Source organism: Oncorhynchus masou, chromosome 26 (assembly GCF_036934945.1).
Source record: "Oncorhynchus masou masou isolate Uvic2021 chromosome 26, UVic_Omas_1.1, whole genome shotgun sequence".
Classification (NCBI taxonomy): Eukaryota; Metazoa; Chordata; class Actinopteri; order Salmoniformes; family Salmonidae; genus Oncorhynchus; species Oncorhynchus masou.
The window spans coordinates 5,471,664-5,493,521 of NC_088237.1; the positions used below are offsets into that span (position 1 = coordinate 5,471,664).

The 21,858-nt window shown below is 41.7% G+C and overlaps 1 protein-coding gene across 1 annotated transcript in view; it reads left to right on the forward strand.

The window, feature by feature from the left end:
- Positions 1 to 17,255, forward strand: part of LOC135514681 (transcription initiation factor TFIID subunit 6-like) — a 37,515-nt gene extending 20,260 nt beyond the window's left edge. The window contains 7 exon segments of the mRNA XM_064938187.1: positions 10,190 to 10,291; positions 10,541 to 10,723; positions 10,967 to 11,041; positions 14,340 to 14,465; positions 14,774 to 14,947; positions 15,154 to 15,345; positions 17,026 to 17,255. Of these exon segments, the coding sequence (XP_064794259.1) occupies positions 10,190 to 10,291; positions 10,541 to 10,723; positions 10,967 to 11,041; positions 14,340 to 14,465; positions 14,774 to 14,947; positions 15,154 to 15,345; positions 17,026 to 17,187 (1,014 nt within the window). The 3' untranslated portion in view covers positions 17,188 to 17,255.
- The last annotated feature ends 4,603 nt before the right edge of the window (positions 17,256 to 21,858 follow it).

A 21,858-nucleotide genomic window follows, 5' to 3' on the forward strand; every position in this document is an offset into this window, starting at 1 on the left:
TTGTGTCTATAGTGTTATCTACATTGTTTTGTCCATAGTGTTAGTTATCTACATTGTGTCCATGGTGTTAGTTATCAGTGCATTTCGAGACTATTCAAGGCATCGACTCCCTGATGGGTGTTAGTTATCTACATCTTTTGTTGTGTCTTTAGTGTGTCTATCTTTGATATTTAATGTCTGCCCTCCGGTAAATTGGCATCTTCATTGTCTGCATTGTGTCAGAACATAGTGTTAGTTATCTGCATTGTCAATCACTTCATCCTCATCATTCAGTTAGTTATCTGAGCATTGTGTCTATAGTGTTAGTTAGTAGAGCGGTGTGGACACGTTGTGATGGCTCCCACTATGGGCACAATGTGGATACTAACAAATTAGTATGGACACATTGTAGATATCTGCATTGTGCAACCTATTAATTGGTTATCTATATTGTGTCTATAGTGTTAGTTATCTACAATGGATGTCATAAGGTGAATTCAAAAATTTGTAAGTTTAAGAGCGTCTGCCAAATGACTTAAATGTAAATGTACAATGAAGAAATGTGAAGTTATTTGGATTTTTACAAATTATCTTTGAAAGACAGGATCCTGAAAAGGGGACTTCTTTTTTGCTGAGTTTATATATTTATTTATTTATTATTTAACCTTTATTTAACTTGGCAGGTCAGTTCAGAACAAATTCTTATTTACAATGACAGCCTACTCCCAAACCATCTTAATTTGGGCAAAACCCAAATGACACTGGGCCAATTGTGCGCTGACCCTGTGGGACTCCCAATCACGTCCGGATGTGATACAGCCTGCATTCGAACCAGGGACTGTAGTGATGCCTCTTGCACCGAGATGCAGTGCCTTAGACCGCTCCGGCTTCACGGTGGGAACCATGACCAATATATTTTTTTTTCAGAACATTATGCATGTGTGTTCTCTTATTTTCTACTGTTGTGTAGTTTCGACCCAATGATTCATCTGACAAACAAAGAACTTGGAACAAAAGAACGTAGTATAACGCGTCCTGCAGGCCCAGGCATGGATAAAAGCTGGCGAGAGTATTTTTATCATTATTTTATTAACGAAAGCATAAAGATGTTGATGAAGACAGGAACAGAGCAAACATTTGCCTCGGGATCCATCCCGGTTCAGTTTCAAGTCCTTTGGTGGTCACAGTCCTAACACACTGCCGCCTGGGTTTGCATTGCAAATGAGGACATAAAATATGGTCAAGATGCCAGCAGAGTAAGTAGACCTTTATGTTGTAAAATAAAGGTTAAATAAGATAAATTAATAAAAGACCTACAACACCTACGGTAGAACTACAGTATATCTAAAACTATATTTTTCATCAGGTCTCCTGATTTAAACCCAATCGAACTTGCTTGGCATCAACTGAAAACATAACTCCGTAATGATACAATTCTTCTCTTACCCTCCTTGGCAAGAGTCTTTTGTCCTGCTTATAGCCCATGATGGGTGGATGGATTCATTAGTAATTTACTGTTCTCATTCTCTGACAGGAAACGTAGTTTGCAGAGTTGCAGACGTCAGAAGGCCATGAATCGGAAAACATTCTCGATAAGAGTTCATGATCTCATTTTCAAGTCCTTGTTTAAAAAATAACTATTTTTGAGATGATTTTGTTTTCAAATAACCAAAAGTGAGCGGTTGTAATCTGAATAAAGGGATAAAGGCCATTCTTGAACATGGGGTGAGACAATAGGACAGAAGGTTTTTAATTTTGTCTGGCAAGCCATTCCAAATAAAATTGAATGGTTTTTCCTCAGGGATATCATTTAAACAGGTCGCTCTCCAGGTTTGGTGACTCTCCACCAATGCCGCCTGGCAATTAACCAAAAACACAGCTTCTACAGTGGTATTCCATTTCCAGCGAGACTATTCAAGGCATCGACTCCCTGATGGTTGAAGATGATGAGCTCTCGGAAAAGGCAATCTGGAATCTTTTGTTTCACTAACGCCTTTAGTGAGAAGGTCTAATGCTTTGATATTTAATAATTTCTGCCCTCCGTATTCATATAAATAGGACCATGTGCATCTTCATCAGATGAACCGCAACATGTCAGCTAAAGTGGCCTGGCCTTCATTTAATTCATGAATTCATAAAATCATGTGTGTGCAGAACAGAGGAATAGCAATTCTTACACTATTGTTCTAAATTCAATCACTTCATCCTCATCATTCAGTTAATCGAAATTCCAATTTGAAGTTGTGCACAATTATCAGCTTCTATCCAATTTTTATCGCCCATTCATTGTCAGGTAGAGACACATTAGGCTTTGGAACCCAAAAGCATAATCAGTGATCTAACAAAAAAGAACCCCCTTGTGGTGGTCTGGAGCAATGAAGCAGTGACACGGGGTACCGTACTAAACCACAAATTACACTCTAAATCCTGCTGCATAATCTCTACATTTTTTGTTGAGCAACCACTGTACATTAATGTGGATGCTACCTTAATTACAGATAGTCCTGAATGAGTCATGTAGAATAATAGTGAAAACATGTAAGCTATGAAATAACACATGGAATCATGTAGTAACCAAAAAAAGGTGAAACAAATCAAAATTAAATTTGAGATTCTTCAAAGTAGCCACCCTTTGCGTGATGACAGCTTTACACACTCTTGGCATTCTCTCAACCAGCTTCACCTGGAATGCTTTCCCAGCATTCTTGAAGGAGATACCCGGAGATGGACCATATGCTGAGCACTTGTTGGCTGCTTTTTCTTCACTCTGCAGTCCAACTCATCCCAAACCATCTTAATTTGGTTGAGGTCGGGTGATTGTGGAGGCCAGGTCATCTGATGCAGCACTCCATCACTCTACTTGGTCAAATAGCCCTTTCCACAACCTGGACGTGTGTTTTGTGTCATTGTCCTGTTAAAAACAAATGATAGTCCCACTAAGCCCAAACCAGATGGAATGGTGTATCGCTGCAGAATGCTGTGGTAACCATGCTGGTTGTGTGCCTTGAATTCTAAATAAATCACAGACAGTGTCACCAGCAAAGTCCACCATCACACCACCTCCTCCATGCTTCACGGTGGGAACCACATAGACACGGGCTGGTTGGAACCAAAAATCTCAAATTTGGACTCATCAGATCAAAGATTTCCACCGTTCTAATGTTCATTGCTCGTGTTTCTTGGCCCAAGCAATTCTCCTTCTTTCTGTTGGTGTCCTTTAGTAATGGTTTCTTTGCAGCAATGGGCGGTCGATCGAGGTGTTGGTGAACCCGTCTTGTGATTCTTATGAACAGTTGATGTTGAGGTGTGTCTGTTATTTGAATTCTGTGAAGTATTTATTTGGGCTGCAATGTCTGAGGCTGGTAACTCTAATGAATGGCGTATCCTTCAGCAGTTAATGGTAACTCTTGCAGGTTTTCCTTTCCTGTGGCGACAGCTTTTCATCAAAAAACACAAACAAGAATCAGACAGAAAGTTTCATCATAGAGCTTGATGGCTAGTTTTAGAACAGCTGAGGAACTGTAACCTGAAATGGACAGGAACAGACATTGACACTGACCTTCATGTCTTGAAGTAATGGACTGTCATTTCTTTTTGCTTATTTGAGCTGTTCTTGCCATAATATGGATTTGGTCTTTTACCAAATAGGGCTATCTTCTGTATACCACCCCTACCTTGTCACAACACAACTGATCGGCTCAAAGGCATTAAGAAGGAAAGAAATTCCACAAAATAACTTAGGCACAACTATTAATTGAAATTCATCCCAGATGATTACCTCGTGAAGTTAGTTGAGAGAATGCCAAGAGTGTGCAAAGTTGTCAAGGAAAAATGTGGCTACTTTGAAGAAAAATATATTTTGATTTGTTTAACACTTTTTGGTTACTACATGATTCCATATGAGTTATTTCATAGTTTTGATGTCTTCACTATTTTTCTACAACGTAGAAATTAGTTTAAAAAATATATATATATAAAAAACCCTGGAATGTTTAAAGTCGTGGCCAAAAGTTTTGAGTGACACAAATATTAATTTCCATTAATTTCCAAGTTTGCTGCTTCAGTGTCTTTAGATATTTTTGTCAGATGTTAATATGGAATACTGAAGTATAATTATAAGCATTTCATAAGTGTCAAAGGCTTTTATTGACAATTACATGAAGTTGATGCAAAGAGTCAGTGTTTGCAGTGTTGACCCATCTTTTTCAAGACCTCTGCAATCTGCCCTGGCATGCTGTCAACTAACTTCTGGGCCACATTCTGACTGATGGCAGCCCATTCTTGCATAATCAATGCTTGGAGTTTGTCAGAATTTGTGGGGTTTTGTTTGTCCACCCACCTCTTGAGGATTGACCACAAGTTCTCAATGGGATTAAGGTCTGGGGAGATTCCTGGCCATGGACCCAAAATATCGATGTTTTATTCCCCGAGCCACTTAGTTATCACATTTGCCTTATGGTAAGGTGCTCCATCATGCTGGAAAAGGCATTGTTCATCACCAAACTGTTCCTGAATGGTTGGGAGAAGTTGTTCTCGGAGGATGTGTTGGTACCATTCTTCATTCATGGCTGTGTTCTTAGGCAAAATTGTGAGTGAGCCCCCACTCCCTTGGCTGAGAAGCAGCTCCACACACAAATGGTCTCAGGATGCTTTACTGTTGGCATGACGCAGGACTGATGGTAGCGCTCACCTTGTCTTCTCCGGACAAGCTTTTTTTCCGGATGCCCCAAACAATCGGAAAGGGGATTCATCAGAGAAAATGACTTTACCCCAGTCCTCAGCAGTCCAATCCAAGTACCTTTTGCAGAATATCAGTCTGTCCCTGACGTTTTTCCTGGAGAGAAGTTGCTTCTTTGCTGCCCTTCTTGACACCAGGCCATCCTCCAAAGGTCTTCGCCTCACTGTGCGTGCAGATGCAGTCACACCTGCCTGCTGCCATTCCTGAGCAAGCTATGGTGGTGCCCCGATCCCGCAGCTGAATCAACTTTAGGAGATGGTCCTGGCGCTTGCTGGACTTTCTTGGGCGCCCTGAAGCCTTCTTCACAACAATTGAACCGCTCTCCTTGAAGTTCTTGATGATGTGATAAATGTTTGATTTAGGTGCAATCTTACTGGCAGCAATATCCTTGCCTGTGAAGCCCTTTTTGTGCAAAGCAATGATGACAACACGTGTTTCCTTGCAGATAACTATGTTTGACCGAGGAAGAACAATGATTCCAAGCACCACCCCCTTTGAAGCATCCAGTCTGTTATTCGAACTCAATCAGCATGGCAGAGTGATCTCCTGCCTTGTCCTCGTCAACACTCACACCTGTGTTTACAAGAGAATCCCTGACATGTCAGCTGGTCCTTTTGTGGCAGGGATGAAATGCAGTCAAAATGTTTTTGGGGGGATTCAGTTCATTTGCATGGCAAAGAGGGACTTTGCAATTCATCTGATCACTAATCATAGCATTCTTTTGGCCACGACTGTAGGTGTCAACTTTTGACTGTACTTTTTTAAAAGCAAGCATAATATCGACACTGGGATGCTGCTCTCGGATCACATGTCCTGTCGTAGAGTAAGGCACCCACCCAAAGTAGAATACCTCTTAGGCAACTGTATGAAACGTGATCAACCCTCAGTCTTGGAGACCTACTGGGTGCGCAAGCTTTTGCTCAAGTAATGCTCCACACATCAGAGACACATTATCAAGATCCGGTGAGCAGCTCATTTCTAAAATGTGACCCGTTTCAGGAAACGAGGCGTATGTCGCAAGTCACAACAGTTTTTAAATGTTTTGCATGTCAAAACTTAACACAAATCTCCAGTATGCAAGTATCTATTTCAATAGAACATCACTGCAACAACTGTTTCAGATCACTCTCTTATAAGTGTACCAGAGTGCAGAATAATTGATGAATATACGAATGCTCAATACCGGTTGAATATGGCCGCTGTCAGTAAAGTCGGCAAAATAGCGTAATTAAATTGTTGCCAGGAGCACAGTTACAGTCACCAACGCTCTGGATAACATGAAAACAGCCTAACCAGCTCTGTTAGGGCGAGTAAAATGGTCAGAGTTTGGGTGGGGGCTAATTCTTAAGATGCTTCTTTGCACACACATTGCACACGGTCAGTGTGAACCAGAGTGACTTGACACAAAAACAGTGGGCCAAGCAAGCTGTACATACAAAACAGAAATGACACAGGACGTCTTATTTAATGAAAGGGGTTGCAGTTTGCCGTGAAGCTTTCATCCATGTATACGGACGGGTAAGAGTCTAGTTACAGTTTGATATTATACATTTCTAATTTTGTCAAAGTTGTTTTCATTGCAAGTTAAAGCTGGCTGTTGCCTAGGCTAGCTGAAGTTCGATGGCTGGCTTGCTTGCTAACAGTGAACCTATTTGGCTAGCTATGAAAATCGGTTTGTATTGCTATTACTCTATGGTTTGGGATGATAGTTCAATGTTTAGTTAGCTAACATTACATGTTTACTGTTAAAGAAAAGACCCCAAGTTAAAGCTTGCTGTTAGCTAGCTGAGGTTAGATAGCTGGCTTGCTAGCTAACATTAACCTGGGTGTAATGTTAGTGATGTTGGACTGGAGGATGATACGGTGCTGGTGGAAAGCTATGACTGGCAACAACACCTGACTGTACTTTTTGAGAAGATCAGGGAGTTTTGCGATGAAGAGGCTATGGACATCACATGCCCTGCACCAAAGTCAAGGGCAGGACAGAAACAGGCTCTCCGAAAAGGCCTAAAACTTTCCCTTGTTCATGCGTGGTTCTGACGGACCAGTCATCAGCACTATCTGCAGTGCCTCTATTCAAATGACTCTCTCCTAACATGCACACCATACGTTGCTGCTACTATTTTTCTTTTTTATCCTGCTGCTCAGCCACTTTTCCCCTGATTGTATGCATATAACTAACTCATCTTTCACTGATATTGTTATTGATATTGTTCTTGTACATACTGTATAATGTTATTTATATTGACACTTTCTATTTCTGATATTGCTACTATGCAAGTAACCATTTGGCTGTACCGTTTACAGCTTCTGCAGAGACCCATCCACTTAGCAAGACATTGATATGTACAATTAATATTGATATGTGTGGTCGTAACATCATTTTGTGACATACCACAATATCAAGTGTCCACCACATAAATATATGGCGCATGCATCTGTTTATGTACTGTACATGTGCACCTCACCTCACTGCAACTCAGGTTGCATGGCTTTAACTTATGTATGGAATACTATGTGATAAGTGTGTGTGTAACAGTATATAAAGTATGGTAATGTACAGGTGGGGGGGGGGTGGGAAGGCATTTGGGCAGTGGTCAAAAATACTTTATAGTACTAGTTAAGTATTTTGGGGGGGGGGGGTATCTGTACATTACTATTTATAGTTTGGCAACTTTTACTTCACTACATTCTGAATTAAAATGATGTACTTTTTACTCCATACATTTTCCCTGACACCCAAAAGTACTTGTTGTCCAATTCACACACTTATCAAGAGAACATCCCTGGTCATCCCTACTGCATTTGATCTGGCAGGCTCACTAAGCACAAATATTTTGTTTGTAAAGTATGTCTGAGTGTTGGAGTGTGACCCTGGCTATCCGTCAATGGAAAAAAATGATCGGGCCATCTGGTTTAATATAAGGAATTTGAAATTATTTATATTTTTACTTTTGATACATAAGTAGATTTGAGCAATTTCATTTACTTTTGTTACTTAAGTATTTTTTTTAACCAAATACTACTTTTACTCTAGTATTTTACTGGGTGACTTTTACTTTTACTCCAGTAATTTTTCTAGTAAGGTATCTTTACTTTTACTCTATGACAATTTAGTACTTTTTCCACCACTGGATGTGGCTGGGGGTCAGCATTTATTTCACATGACCCATCAATTTAGTGTGTCTGGGAAAGCGTCATCTAATATTTATCAAATATTTCTGTCTGGACACTTGCTGTTTACCTGACATGTTTCCTTATTGTAGACTCACTGTTTAGCACATGACCTCATGTGAATCCTTAAAGAGATGGGTGGGGCTGTTTCTGTTTACCTGGAATTGTTCCTTATTATAGGCTACTACTTTTACTCATTTAGTCTTAATCTTTACTACACTACTCACTGTTTAGCACATGACCTTACATGTGAATCCTTAAAGAGATGGGTGGAGCTGGCTTAAGAGGGTGTGAACAATGCTGAATAGGTGTAGACAAAGGAGAGCTCTCCCGTAGGTACCAAAACATTCAAAGCCCTTTTCTCAAGTGAGTTTACAAGTTTATCAACTTCCAAAGCAGAAATACTTTCCCATTGTTCCTCAAAAATGCAGTGTATGATATACCATTTTGTAGCTCTGAGTCTCTACTTTTTACCAATGTAAAAACAAAAAAATAAAATACATTTGCTACAGAAGACTGAATTCAGTGAGTCACAAATGTGTATTGTAAAGTGGCTGTTCCACTGGATGTCAGAAGGTGAATTCACCAATTTGTAAGTCGCTCTGGATAAGAGTGTCTGCTAAATGACTTAAATGTAAATGTAAATGTGGTTTGTTAGAGGGGGACAGAAATGAAAGAAATGAAACCTGCACACCCATTAGATCTCATGAGGGATGGTTGACCACCCTTGATGTAAAACACTGCAACATTACAAACAAATACGTTTTATGCCTTTTGAAATAATTCACTCATTCAATATATCAAATGGCTATGGTAGGCTACAAGTCATTTTATTCAGCTGAAGCATGCCCACAAATGTTGTTCATGAAAATGTACCTTTTCTAGTTTAGTCATATTTATCTTAGCTACCTTATAGGTGTTTACTTTGCAGGCTGATAAGCATCTATTGAGTTGAAATATCCCTTACATTGGATGCCCAAATCAACTGTAAGTATCTACAAAACAAGTTTTGAAGCCACATAATCCAAAAGAATGGTTAACTAGAGGGTAAAATATGTGTTTGAAAGTTAAAAAGTACAGTAACACATACCCCCCCCAGAAAAAAATGCTAACCTCCCCTGTTATTGTAATGGGGATATAAAATGCTATCATCCCCTGTTATTGTAATGGTGAGAGGTTAGCATGTCTTGGGGGTATGGTATAAAATGCTAACCTCCCCTGTTATTGTAATGGTGAGAGGTTAGCATGTCTTGGGGGTATGATATAAAATGCTAACCTCCCCTATTATTGTAATGGTGAGAGGTTAGCATGTCTTGGGGGTATGCTAACCTCCCCTGTTATTGTAATGGTGAGAGGTTAGCATGTCTTGGGGGTATGGTATAAAATGCTAACCTCCCCTGTTATTGTAATGGTGAGAGGTCAGCATGTCTTGGGGGTATGCTAATCTCCCCTGTTATTGTAATGGGGATATATAATGCTAACCTCCGCTGTTATTGTAATGGTGAGAGGTTAGCATGTCTTGGGGGTATGATATTTGTGCATTTAACTTTCTCACTCGTCATTATTCAGGATTCATTCAGCGGTATCCGTAATAATGGTAGCATCCACATTAATGCAGAAGTGTTTAGAAACATATTATATTCTTATTTACGACAACGGTGACTTCAAAATGACACTTATGTGTCATTAATTTCTATTGGGCACAAAGTAATCTGAAACGCAACCAAAACAAACAGCAAATGCAGCCAACAAGTTTGTAGTCACAAGCTTTATATAGTCATTGCGTGCTAGGAATATTGGACCAAATACTAAACTTTTGACTACATCAAATCACATACACGTGTTTAGCAGATGTTATTGCGGGTGTAGCGAAAGGTTTGTAAGTTAATTTGTCACAATAATTTTGGTCCCCTAAAATTGGGGGACTATGTGCAACAGTGCTGTAATTTCTAAACGGTTCTATACATTGTGTAAAAGCACAATTTTCCTATTGGTATGCATTACATGAAAATTGTACACTGTCTCTTTAAAAATGTCAGGTTTGTGATGATGAAATGCAAGAAATCTGCCATTCATTGCTATGATCATTATTGATGCAATCCCCTCTGGACTTACTGTACTTTTTAAGGATGTGGCCAAATCTATGCCCGCTTCTTTACCATCTCTTGATCCAGCTGACAAGATATGTTTCTCTCCTACTGTTTTTAACAACAATTATTTAAATATTATGTTTCAGTCCCTTATGTCATAAAAAATCTTTCTGGAATGGCCTTTCTTCTCTCTTACGTCCTCCTGTAGGTCCGTGTGAACGTGGTGCAGAACAACCTGGCCCTGCTCATCTACCTGATGAGGATGGTCAAGTCCCTCATGGACAACCCCACTCTCTACCTAGAGAAATATGTAAGAGCCGCCATGATTCCGATTCTGTCAAATTCTAACACAGCTAAAAATCATACAAAGTCAACTGAAAATGAAATCGAAACGCATTAAACCGAACTATGACGCAGATCAATATTACACACAAACTGAAAACCAAATCTTAATATAATCATAAACTTTATAGAGTATTTCAATACAGACAGTCCTCAACTCAGTGCTGATCATAACACATGAATGTGTCCCTCTCTTGGTTCCCTGGTGATGGTCTAGCTGCATGAGTTGATCCCAGCGGTGGTGACGTGTATAGTGAGTAAGCAGCTGTGTTTGCGGCCTGACGTGGACAACCACTGGGCTCTGAGGGACTTTGCTGCCCGTCTGATGGCCCAGAGCTGTAAGACCTTCAGCACCACCACCAACAACATCCAGTCGCGCATCACTAAGACCTTCACCAAGGTATGTGGAGATGCATCCGATTTATCAGGGTGTGTGTGTGTGTGTGTGTGTGTGTGTGTGTGTGTGTGTGTGTGTGTGTGTGTGTGTGTGTGTGTGTGTGTGTGTGTGTGTGTGTGTGTGACTTTTGTAAAAAAAAAAAAAAAAATGAACACCATTTCATTAAACATATAATACTGGGATTGAGACAATAAGTGGTGGTATTATTATTAACCATGAACATCACCTTCCATCTATTTCTCTCAGAGCTGGTTGGATGACAAGACTCAGTGGACGACACGCTACGGCTGTATCGCTGGACTGTCTGAACTAGGACCTGACGTGAGTTGTGCATTTGTCTCTTGCACACTTGAAGAAATGTTCTCTCCCTATAGTGTTTTCTCTCTCTTCAATTCAATGTGCCTTATTGGCATGGGAAACATACAAAAGTATGTGGACACCCGTTCAAATTACTGGATTTGTCTATTTCAGCCAAACCCGTTGCTGACAGGTGTATAAAATCGAGCACACGGCCATGCAATCTCCAAAGACAGACATTGGCAGTTGAATGGCATTACTAAAGAGCTCAGTGACTTTCAACGTGGCACCGTCATAGGATGCCACCTTTCCAACAAGTCAGTTCGTCAAAATTCTGCCCTGCTAGAGCTATCCCGGGCCAACTGTAAGTGCTGTTATTGTGAAGTGGAAACATCTAGGAGAAGCAATGGCTCAGTCACAAAGTGATAGGCCACACAAGCTCACAGAACGGGCCCGCCGAGTGCTGAAGCGTGTAACACGATAAAATTGTCCGTCCTCGGCTGCAACACTCACTTTCGAGTTCCAAACTACCCCTGGAAGCAACGTCAGCACAAGAGCTGTTAGTCAGGAGCTTCCTGAAATGGGTTTCCATGGCCAAGCAGCCACACACAAGCCTAAGATCACCATGTGCAATGCCAAGTGTCGGCTGGAGTGGTGTAAAGCTTGCCGCCATTGGACAGTAAACATTACAAATGTCATATTGTGGCTACATACACTGTTGTAACGATGTGCAAATAGTTCAAGTAAATAAATAAACATGTTCTTCACTGTTTGCCCTTTTCTTGTGGCAACAGGTCACAAATCTTGCTGCTGTGATATTTTTTTATTTAACTAGGCAAGTCAGTTAAGAAAAAATTCTTATTTACAATGACGGCCTAGGAACAGTGGGTTAACTGCTTTGTTCAGGGGCAGAACAACAGATTTTTACCTTGCTAGATCGAATCCCGAGCTGACAACCTTTCGGTTACTTTCGGAGCTGACAACCTTTCGGTCTGCCTACGGCGGCCTTTCTCAATAGCAAGGCTATGCTCACTGTGTCTGTAGATAGTCAAAGCTTTCCTTAAGTTCGGGTCAGTCACAGTGGTCAGGTGTCTTGCCAATGTGTACTCTCTATTTAGAACCAAATAGCATTCCAGTTTGCTCTGTTTTTTGGTCAATTCTTTCCAATGTGTCAAGTAATTCTCTTTTTGTTTTCTCATGATTTGGTTAGGTCTAATTGTGTTGCTGTCCTGGGGCTCTGTGGGGTCTTTTTGAGTTTGTGAACAGAGCCGCAGGACCAGCTTGCTTAGGGGACTCTTACATTTACATTACATTTAAGTCATTTAGCAGACGCTCTTATCCAGAGCGACTTACAAATTGGTGAATTCACCTTCTGACATCCAGTGGAACAGCCACTTTACAATAGTGCATCTAAATCATTAAGGGGGGGGGTGGTGAGAAGGATTACTTATCTTATCCTAGGTATTCCTTGAAGAGGTGGGGTTTCAGGTGTCTCCGGAAGGTGGTGATTGACTCCGCTGTCCTGGCGTCGTGAGGGAGTTTGTTCCACCATTGGGGGGCCAGAGCAGCGAACAGTTTTGACTGGGCTGAGCGGGAACTGTACTTCCTCAATGGTAGGGAGGCGAGCAGGCCAGAGGTGGATGAACGCAGTGCCCTTGCTTGGGTGTAGGGCCTGATCAGAGCCTGGAGGTACTGCGGTGCCGTTCCCCTCACAGCTCCGTAGGCAAGCACCATGGTCTTGTAGCGGATGCGAGCTTCAACTGGAAGCCAGTGGAGAGAGCGGAGGAGCGGGGTGACGTGAGAGAACTTGGGAAGGTTGAACACCAGACGGGCTGCGGCGTTCTGGATGAGTTGTAGGGGTTTAATGGCACAGGCAGGGAGCCCAGCCAACAGCGAGTTGCAGTAATCCAGACGGGAGATGACAAGTGCCTGGATTAGGACCTGCGCCGCTTCCTGTGTGAGGCAGGGTCGTACTCTGCGGATGTTGTAGAGCATGAACCTACAGGAACGGGCCACCGCCATGATGTTGGTTGAGAACGACAGGGTGTTGTCCAGGATCACGCCAAGGTTCTTAGCGCTCTGGGAGGAGGACACAATGGAGTTGTCAACCGTGATGGCGAGATCATGGAACGGGCAGTCCTTCCCCGGGAGGAAGAGCAGCTCCGTCTTGCCGAGGTTCGGCTTGAGGTGGTGATCCGTCATCCACACTGATATGTCTGCCAGACATGCAGAGATGCGATTCGCCACCTGGTCATCAGAAGGGGGAAAGGAGAAGATTAATTGTGTGTCGTCTGCATAGCAATGATAGGAGAGACCATGTGAGGTTATGACAGAGCCAAGTGACTTGGTGTATAGCGAGAATAGGAGAGGGCCTAGAACAGAGCCCTGGGGGACACCAGTGGTGAGAGCGCGTGGCGAGGAGACAGATTCTCGCCACGCCACCTGGTAGGAGCGACCTGTCAGGTAGGACGCAATCAAGCGTGGGCCGCGCCGGAGATGCCCAACTCGGAGAGGGTGGAGAGGAGGATCTGATGGTTCACAGTATCGAAGGCAGCCGATAGGTCTAGAAGGATGAGAGCAGAGGAGAGAGAGTTAGCTTTAGTAGTGCGGAGCGCCTCCGTGATACAGAGAAGAGCAGTCTCAGTTGAATGACTAGTCTTGAAACCTGACTGATTTGGATCCAGAAGGTCATTCTGAGAGAGATAGTGGGAGAGCTGGCCAAGGACGGCACGTTCAAGAGTTTTGGAGAGAAAAGAAAGAAGGGATACTGGTCTGTAGTTGTTGACATCGGAGGGATCGAGTGTAGGTTTTTTCAGAAGGGGTGCAGCTCTCGCTCTCTTGAAGACGGAAGGGACGTAGCCAGCGGTCAGGGATGAGTTGATGACTCTTCACTGGGTTCATCTCTGTAGGTGATGACTTTGTTATGTAAGGTTTGGGAATCGCTTCCTTTTAGGCGGTTATAGAATTTAACGGCTCTTTTCTGGATTTTGATAATTAGCAGGTATCTGCCTAATTCTGCTCTGCATGCATTATTTGGTGTTTTACATTGTACATAGAGGATATTTTTACAGAATTCTGCATGCAAAGTCTCAATTTGGTGTTTGTCCCATTTTGTGATCCCAGACCTCACAACCATAAAAGGCAATGGGTTCTACAACTGATTCAAGTATTTTTAGCCAGATCCTAATCAGTTATAGAACCCATTACCCTTTATGGTTGTAAGGTCTGGGATCCGCTCACCAACCAAGAATTCATAAAATGGTATGTTGAATTTTATGTTCCCCTCTCTTTCTATCTACCTCCCTCTTCTCACTCTCTCCAGGTGATCAAGACGTTGATCCTGCCCAGGCTCACTGTAGAAGGAGCTCGTATCAAAGCTGTGTCTGATGGACCTGTTGTCTCCAACATTGATAAGATAGGAGCAGACCACGTCCAAAGCCTTCTACTGGTGAGGAGCCAAACGTATTGTTCTGCTCATTATTGTTAACTCAAATTGTAATACTCAATGCCTCTTTATGATAGAACATTTTTGTTTTATTCTCATGTACCTGATTGTTAACACAAATAAGACCAAAGACAACACACAGTATTATAGACACCTCTTCATACAGTACATTTATGCCAGTTTCCCAGACACAGAGGAAACCTAGTTCTGGACATGCTTTTTAATCTGTGTCCAGGAAACTGGCCTTTAAAGGGACATACCCATCTGTGAGAGATACAGAGATACTTGACTAATATTCTCTTCTCTCTCAGAAACACTGTGCCAGCGTTATCGCTAAAGCTCGTCCCCTGCCTGACAACGTAGAGCAGTACCGGGCTGACTACGGTTATCTGGGGCCCATGCTGTGTTCTCATGTGGTCAAGGCCAGGGCCCAGGCAGCACTACAGGCCCAGCAGGTCAACAGAACCACACTCACTATCACACAGGTAGGGCACATGGATGTCAACATCTATTGACCCGGCTTAGTGTTAGGTAAACAATATGTAAATTCAGTCAGTTCAAGAAGTAAACTTAAATTCCAGTTATCTTCATTGAAAAACAAAGTGACTGACAATATCAGCAACTTCATCCTGTTAGTGTAACGTAACAAAACCCAATCTGAAGTTCTACTGGTTCTGTTTCTGTGTTGCAGCCTCGGCCCATCCTAACGGTGTCTCAGAGCGGAATAGGGGGATCAGGGGGGTCCCGTACCCCCAGCATGATCAAGGTACCCAGCTCCCTCACCCTCATGTCCACCCGACCAGGCACCCCAACACAGCCATCGCCCCCGGCAACCAAGTACATCGTCATGGCAACCAGCTCAGGATCATCTTCCACCCAGCAGGTACTGTGGACGGTAGTTTTGTTGTTTTTGTTTTCTTTGAAATAGTAACAAAGACTATTTTATTTAAGAGCATAAATAGTATTCACTCTGTCCTCCTAGATTCACCAGATATAGTACCAGTCAAACGTTTGGACACCTACTCATTCAAAGCTTTTTATTTTTTACTATTTTCTACATTGTAGAATAATAGTGAAGACATCAAACCTAACACATATGGAATCATGTAGTAACCAAAAAAGTGTTAAACAAATCAACATATTTTGTATTTGAGATTCTTCAAAGTAGCCACTCTTTGTCTTGATGACAGGTTTGCACACTAATGGAATTCTCTCAACCAGCTTCATGAGGTAGTCACTTGGAATGCATTTCAATTAACAGGTGTGCTTTGTTAAGTTCATTTCTTTCCTTCTTATTGAGTTTGAGCTAATCAATTGTGTTATGACAAGGTAGGGGTGGTATACAGGAGATAGCCCTATTTGGTAAAAGACCAAGTCCATATTATGGCAAGAACAACTCAAATAAACAAGTCAATCCGTAAAATTTCAAGAACTTTGAAACTTCAAGTGCAGTCGATATGATGAAACTGGCTCTCATGAGGACCACCACAGGAAAGGGAGACCCAGAGTTACCTCTGCTGCAGAGGATAAGTTCATTAGAGTTACCAGCATCAGAAATTGCAGCCCAAATAAATGCTTAAGAGTTCAAGTAACAGTCACATCTCAACATCAACTTTTCAGAGGAGACTGAGTGAATCAGGCCATTATCGTCGATTTGCTGCAAAGAAACCACAACTAAAGGACACCAATGATAAGAAGAACACTTGCTTGGGCCAAGAAACACAAGCTATGGACATTAGACCGGTGGAAATCTGTCCTTTGGTCTGATGAGTCAAAATTTGAGGTTTTTGGTTCCAACTGCCGTGTCTTTGTGAGATGCGGAGCAGGGGAACGGTCTTATCTCAGCATGTGTTGTTCCCACGGTGAAGCATGTCAGGAGGAGGTGTGATGGGGCTTTGCTGGTGACACTGTCAGTGATTTATTTAGACTTCAAGGCACACTTAACCAGCATGGCTACCACAACATTCTGCAGCGATACGCCATCCCATCTGGTTTGCGCTTAGTCCCACTATCATTTGTTTTTCAACAGGACAATAACCCAACACACCTCCATGCTGTGTAAGGGCTATTCAACCTCAACCGAATTGAGATGATTTGGGATGAGTTGGACCGCAGAGTGAAGGAAAAGCAGCCAACAAGTGCTCAGCATATGTGGGAAGTCCTTCAAGACTGTTGGAAAAGCATTCCAGGTGACTACCTCATGAAGCTGTCATCAAGGGAAGAGAGAATACAAAGGGAAGGGTGGCTACTTTGAAGAATCTAATATCTATTTTGATTTGTTTAACACTTTTTTGGTTACTACATGATTCCATGCTATTTCATAGTTCAGAGTAGAAAATTGTTATTTTTTTAAATAAAAAAATCCTGGGATGAGAAGTTGTGCCCAAAACATTTGACTGGTGCTGTATAAGTTGTGGTCGTAAATAAACATTCAATATACAGTCATTGATATCCCATACATTCACTTTTTAATCAACATTTAAGTTTCTCTAAAAAAAATCATTATCTAGATGCCCTAGTAGTGGTGATGTGAAATGTAATATTCCCCTCTCCTTTAATTTAGGTTATCTTCCTCCTCAGTGACCAGCACGGTCGCCAGCGCTACCTCCACGCTGCAGCCTCTGGTCAAGCTGGAGTCCGGAGGGTCCGGCGGCCTGGGGGGGTCGCGACCCCTCCAGAAGTACATTGTGGTGTCCCTCCCCTCGTCCTCCTCTCTGGAAAGTAAGAGTGGGGTGCTCCCTCCCTCTTCTTCTGCCTCCCCCATCCTGCTGGAAGCCAGGATAAAGGTGGATTGCTCAGACTCCCCCGGCGCCAGCACACAGTCCCCGCACTGAGACTCACTGAAAATTTGATCTGATCTTCATCGAGGTCACAACAATAGACAAACATGTGTTGCTTAAACTAACACACAAACAATTATGCGTTTTCATGTATTTATTTAACATACCGTGTAAACATTCACAGACCAGTGTGTAAAAAGTATGTGAACCCTTGGATTTAATAACTGGGTGACCCTCCTTTGGCAACAATAACCTCAACCAAATATTTTCTATAGTTGCTGATCAGACCAGCACAACGGTCAGGAGGAATTTTGGACCATTCCTCTTTACAAAATTGTTTCAGTTCAGCAATATTCTTGTCTGGTGTGAACTGCTCTCTTGAGGTCATGCCACAGCATCTAAATCAGGTTGAGGTCAGGACAATGACTGTGCCACTGTTGAAGCCATTCTGTTGTTGATTTACTTCTGTGTTTTGGGTCATTGTCCTGTTACATCACCCAACTTCTGCAGAGCTTCAGTTGGCGGATAGATAAAGACATTTTGCAGAAGAATGTTAGGCTAAGCTTGGGAATTCATTTTCCCATCGATGATAGCAAGCTGTCCAGGCCCTGAGGCAGCAAAGCAGCTCCAAACCATGATGCTCCCTCCACCATACTTTACAGTTGGGATGAGGTTTTTATGTTGGTGTGCTTTGCCTTTATTTCTCCATACATAGTGTTGTGTGTTCCTTCCAAACAACTAAACTGTAGTTTAATCTGTCCACAGAATATTTTGCCAGTAGCGCTGTGGAACATCCAGGTGCACTTTTGCAAACTTCAGATGTGTAGCAATTGTTTTTTTTTTGGACAGCAGTGGCTTCTTCTGTGGTATCTTCCCCTGAACACTATTATTGTTTAGTGTTTTACGTTTCGTAGACTCGTCAACAGAGATGTTAGCATGTTCCAGAGATTTCTGTAAGTCTTTAGCTGACACTAGGATTCTTCTTAACCTCATTGAGCATTCTGTGCTGTGCTCTTGCAGTCATCTTTGCAGGACGACAAATCCTAGGGAGAGTAGCAACAGTGCAGAACTTTTTTCAACAATGTCTTACCGTGGACTGATGAACATCAAGTCTTTTAGAGATACTTTTGTAACCCTTTCCAGCTTTATGCAAGTGAACAATTCTTAATCGTAGGTCTTCTGAGATCTCTTTTGTTTGATGTATGGTTCACATCAGGCAGTGCTTATTAATAGCAAACTCAAATTTTGTGATTGTTTTTTATAGGGCAAGGCAACTCTAACCAACATCTCCAATCTCGTCTCATTGATTGGAATACAGGTTAGCTGACTCCTGACTCCAATTAGCTTTTTGAGAAGTCATTAGTCACATACTTTTTCCAACCTACACTGTGAATGTTTCAATTATGTATTCAATATAGACAAGAAAAATACAATAATGTGTGTGTTATTAGTTTAAGCAGACTGTGTTTGTCTATTGTTGTGACTTAGATGAAGATCAGATCAAATTTGATGACCAATTTTGCAGAAATCCAGGTAATTCCAAAGCGTTCACTTTTTCCAGGTAATTCCAAAGCGTGCACTTTTTCTTGCCACTGTATGTGAAAATATGATGGGTAGTGAGGAATGGATGGGTGCATGCAGTAAAGTGCACAAATCGCATCTCTTTTTCTTATTGTACATATAGTCACGCACGCCTAAAAGCTGTGTGGGCATTTATAATGGTTCAACCAACATTCTAATTGATTTCATGTTCCTTTTTTACACTCTATAATAAAACTGATGTTGTAATGATTCTATGGCGACTGCTTTGTTTTTTTCCATTATAAGAGTGGAAGAGGGCAATGATATGGTTAACAGCTGATGATCGCAGTAGCACAAACACTGGTAGCCTAAAAGCCTAGATTCTTGCATTCATGGGAAATAATTCAGTAGCAGGCTATTTTGCTGACACTCAAATGGAAGAGTTGGGAAAGGAATGGTGCCAAAAACATTTGCGGTACATAAGTTCTGTTGAACTACTTCAGTTATGTTGTCATTCTTGACAAGGAGCCGTTGTCTGAGTTGATGTTGGAAGACATGTCAGTCCTGCAGCATCACTTCTATTGATGAGTAGCATGCAGAGGTGTGCCTGCCCTAGCTCTGATCCAGGGCGTTAGTGCGGGTTCCTCCACTAATTTATTATTTAGTCCTAATGCCCGCCCTCATGAAAGAGTACTACTTAATCACTACTACACAAGATCTATACAAACCTACTGGTGATTAAAACTAATTGTACTTTTAACTGAAGATCATGAGTAGTTGAGTATTGGGGCTGGGGAAAAAGTCACCAATAAAGACACCAATCAAGCCCCTGAGGACTGGAGTTGCCCAGGCCTGTCTTAAAACCTTCACATGCCAACAAAATTCCTACATGTTCACTATTGAATTACTACGTAATGCCTACACCTTACTGTTGTATGCCTACTCAATCTCTATTGAATTTATACTGCAATTTGTGTGGGTCGTGTTGTCACTACTGAATTGCTCCAAATCCCTTTTCATTTCCTACATAAACCCTTTAATTACTATTGAAAACTGACACACTTACTGTTTGCCTATTCAAAATCACCATTGACAGCTTGTTACACTATGTCAATACTAGACTAGTGCACATTTCTTCAAGTTTCTAACTAGTTACAGTGGGGCAAACAAGAATTTAGTCAGCCACCAATTGTGCACGTTCTCCCACTTAAAAAGACGAGAGGCCTGTAATTTTCATCATAGGTACACTTCAACTATGACAGACAAAATGAGAAAAAAAATCCAGAAAATCACATTGTAGGATTTTTAATGCATTTATTTGCAAATTATTTGCAAATTATGGTGGAAATATTTGTCAATATCAATATTTGTGCATAAAAGCATTTATACCAACAACAAAAAGATCTCACCTTGTCTAGCCTAATTGCCTAATTGTTTTACTTTACTCGCATAAAAATGTTGGATGGAAAGCTGGTTAGTAACCACATTTCCATCCACAATTTTTATGCAAGTAAAGTCATATCATATAAAAGTAAATTACTACAGCTGTAATGGAAACGTAGTTTCGGTACAATTGTATAAAGGCTGAAAGATCATTTGTTCGTTGGACAATGATGGGATCTATTGGTGGAGGTAAATTTAATTCTGCGAGAAATGGTTGTGGAAACACAATGTGCAAATATTGATATAATAACCACCACATAGAAGTGGACTTGGAGTCACGCGATGATTTGTTGTGTGGTCCTTCCACACTGACCACATGCACATGCACACCAATATCCCCTTATGATTGGAGATAGGCTACTCAAGTATTCAGTAGCGTGCCGTGGTTCTGGGGCCTGGGCCTTCAGTGAAGTCCTACACAGTCCCACCTGAATTAATCCACCTCTTATTACCATCATTATGATGCCATGGCTCTCGACACTATACATTTAGACAGAAATGCAGTATCACCAGGCGTTGTGTCACCTTGAAATTGACATTTTTATTCAGAGAATTGCAGGGGAAGAGTACAATACCTTTTCATTGTGCAGCTTCGTTGCCCTGCGCACTAGTTCGTTGAGCTGTAGATCCCCAAAAGTTTTCAAAAGCACCATTGTTTGTAAGTGCCCAGCCGTACTTTGGTGTCTCGTTGCTGCCTTGGTTAGACAACTCAGGTTTGCAAAGCCAGTGTGGCTCCAAAGACCAAATCGATCACTTGCAAATAATAGGCATTCCCAGCAGTACAGTTTGCAGTGCTTCTCGGAACCTGTCTTTGTAGCGTCGGCTTTGTAGCGTCGGCGTCTACCTCTCCTGACAATGTCTAACTTTTCTTGAAAAGTTTGTCTTGAGAATGGCGTTATAATTATATCCTCGACCAAATCAATATCTTCTCCTTCCACCATTGTGGGTTGAAAAAACAGCTTAGTAAGTACGCAAATTAATTTGTTGATCAATTTCAGTTTCCTAGTTCTGAGACCTGCCCATATAGGACCTGCCTCTCAATATTGGTAATCCAATCAAAAGACGTGCAGGCACTACGCCTGCTAGCTGGCTCCTGTGTAACACGTACAATAGCCAACTCTAAAGCTGATTGGTTGACACTAAATTTTAATTTCCATTCACTTTAAGCTACAAGCGCCCGCACTGTTGATTCTGAAGGCCGGAGGGCAGATTTTAGACCCCTGGCAACACATGATGGCTGAATATGATTGGATAAAATATCTAACATAAAGACCAGCCCTCCAAATCTCAACCTGGGGCTGGAAACAGTGCAACCAAGAGGAACGCTATGAAATGAAGAGTGTAACTCTTACTCTGGGGAATAATTTAATACATATTTGTGGGAAAATATATTTAAAAAAAATTGTATTCTGATGATGTTTAGGCCAGCAGAGAAGGCCTTGCTGGCCCTGACGGCCCACCACTGCAAGTATTCTGTTTTTGAGTAAATGCATATAAACATCATATCCCGTTTACAATAACCAGATAAAAAATCTTGTATCTTGGTTATGAGAAACCCGGATAAGAGGCCTGGGATATGCTGATCTAATGGCATGTAAACATCTTATCCCATTTAATGTTGTTTTTGCTGATGTTTTTGCAGTCTGTTCAGG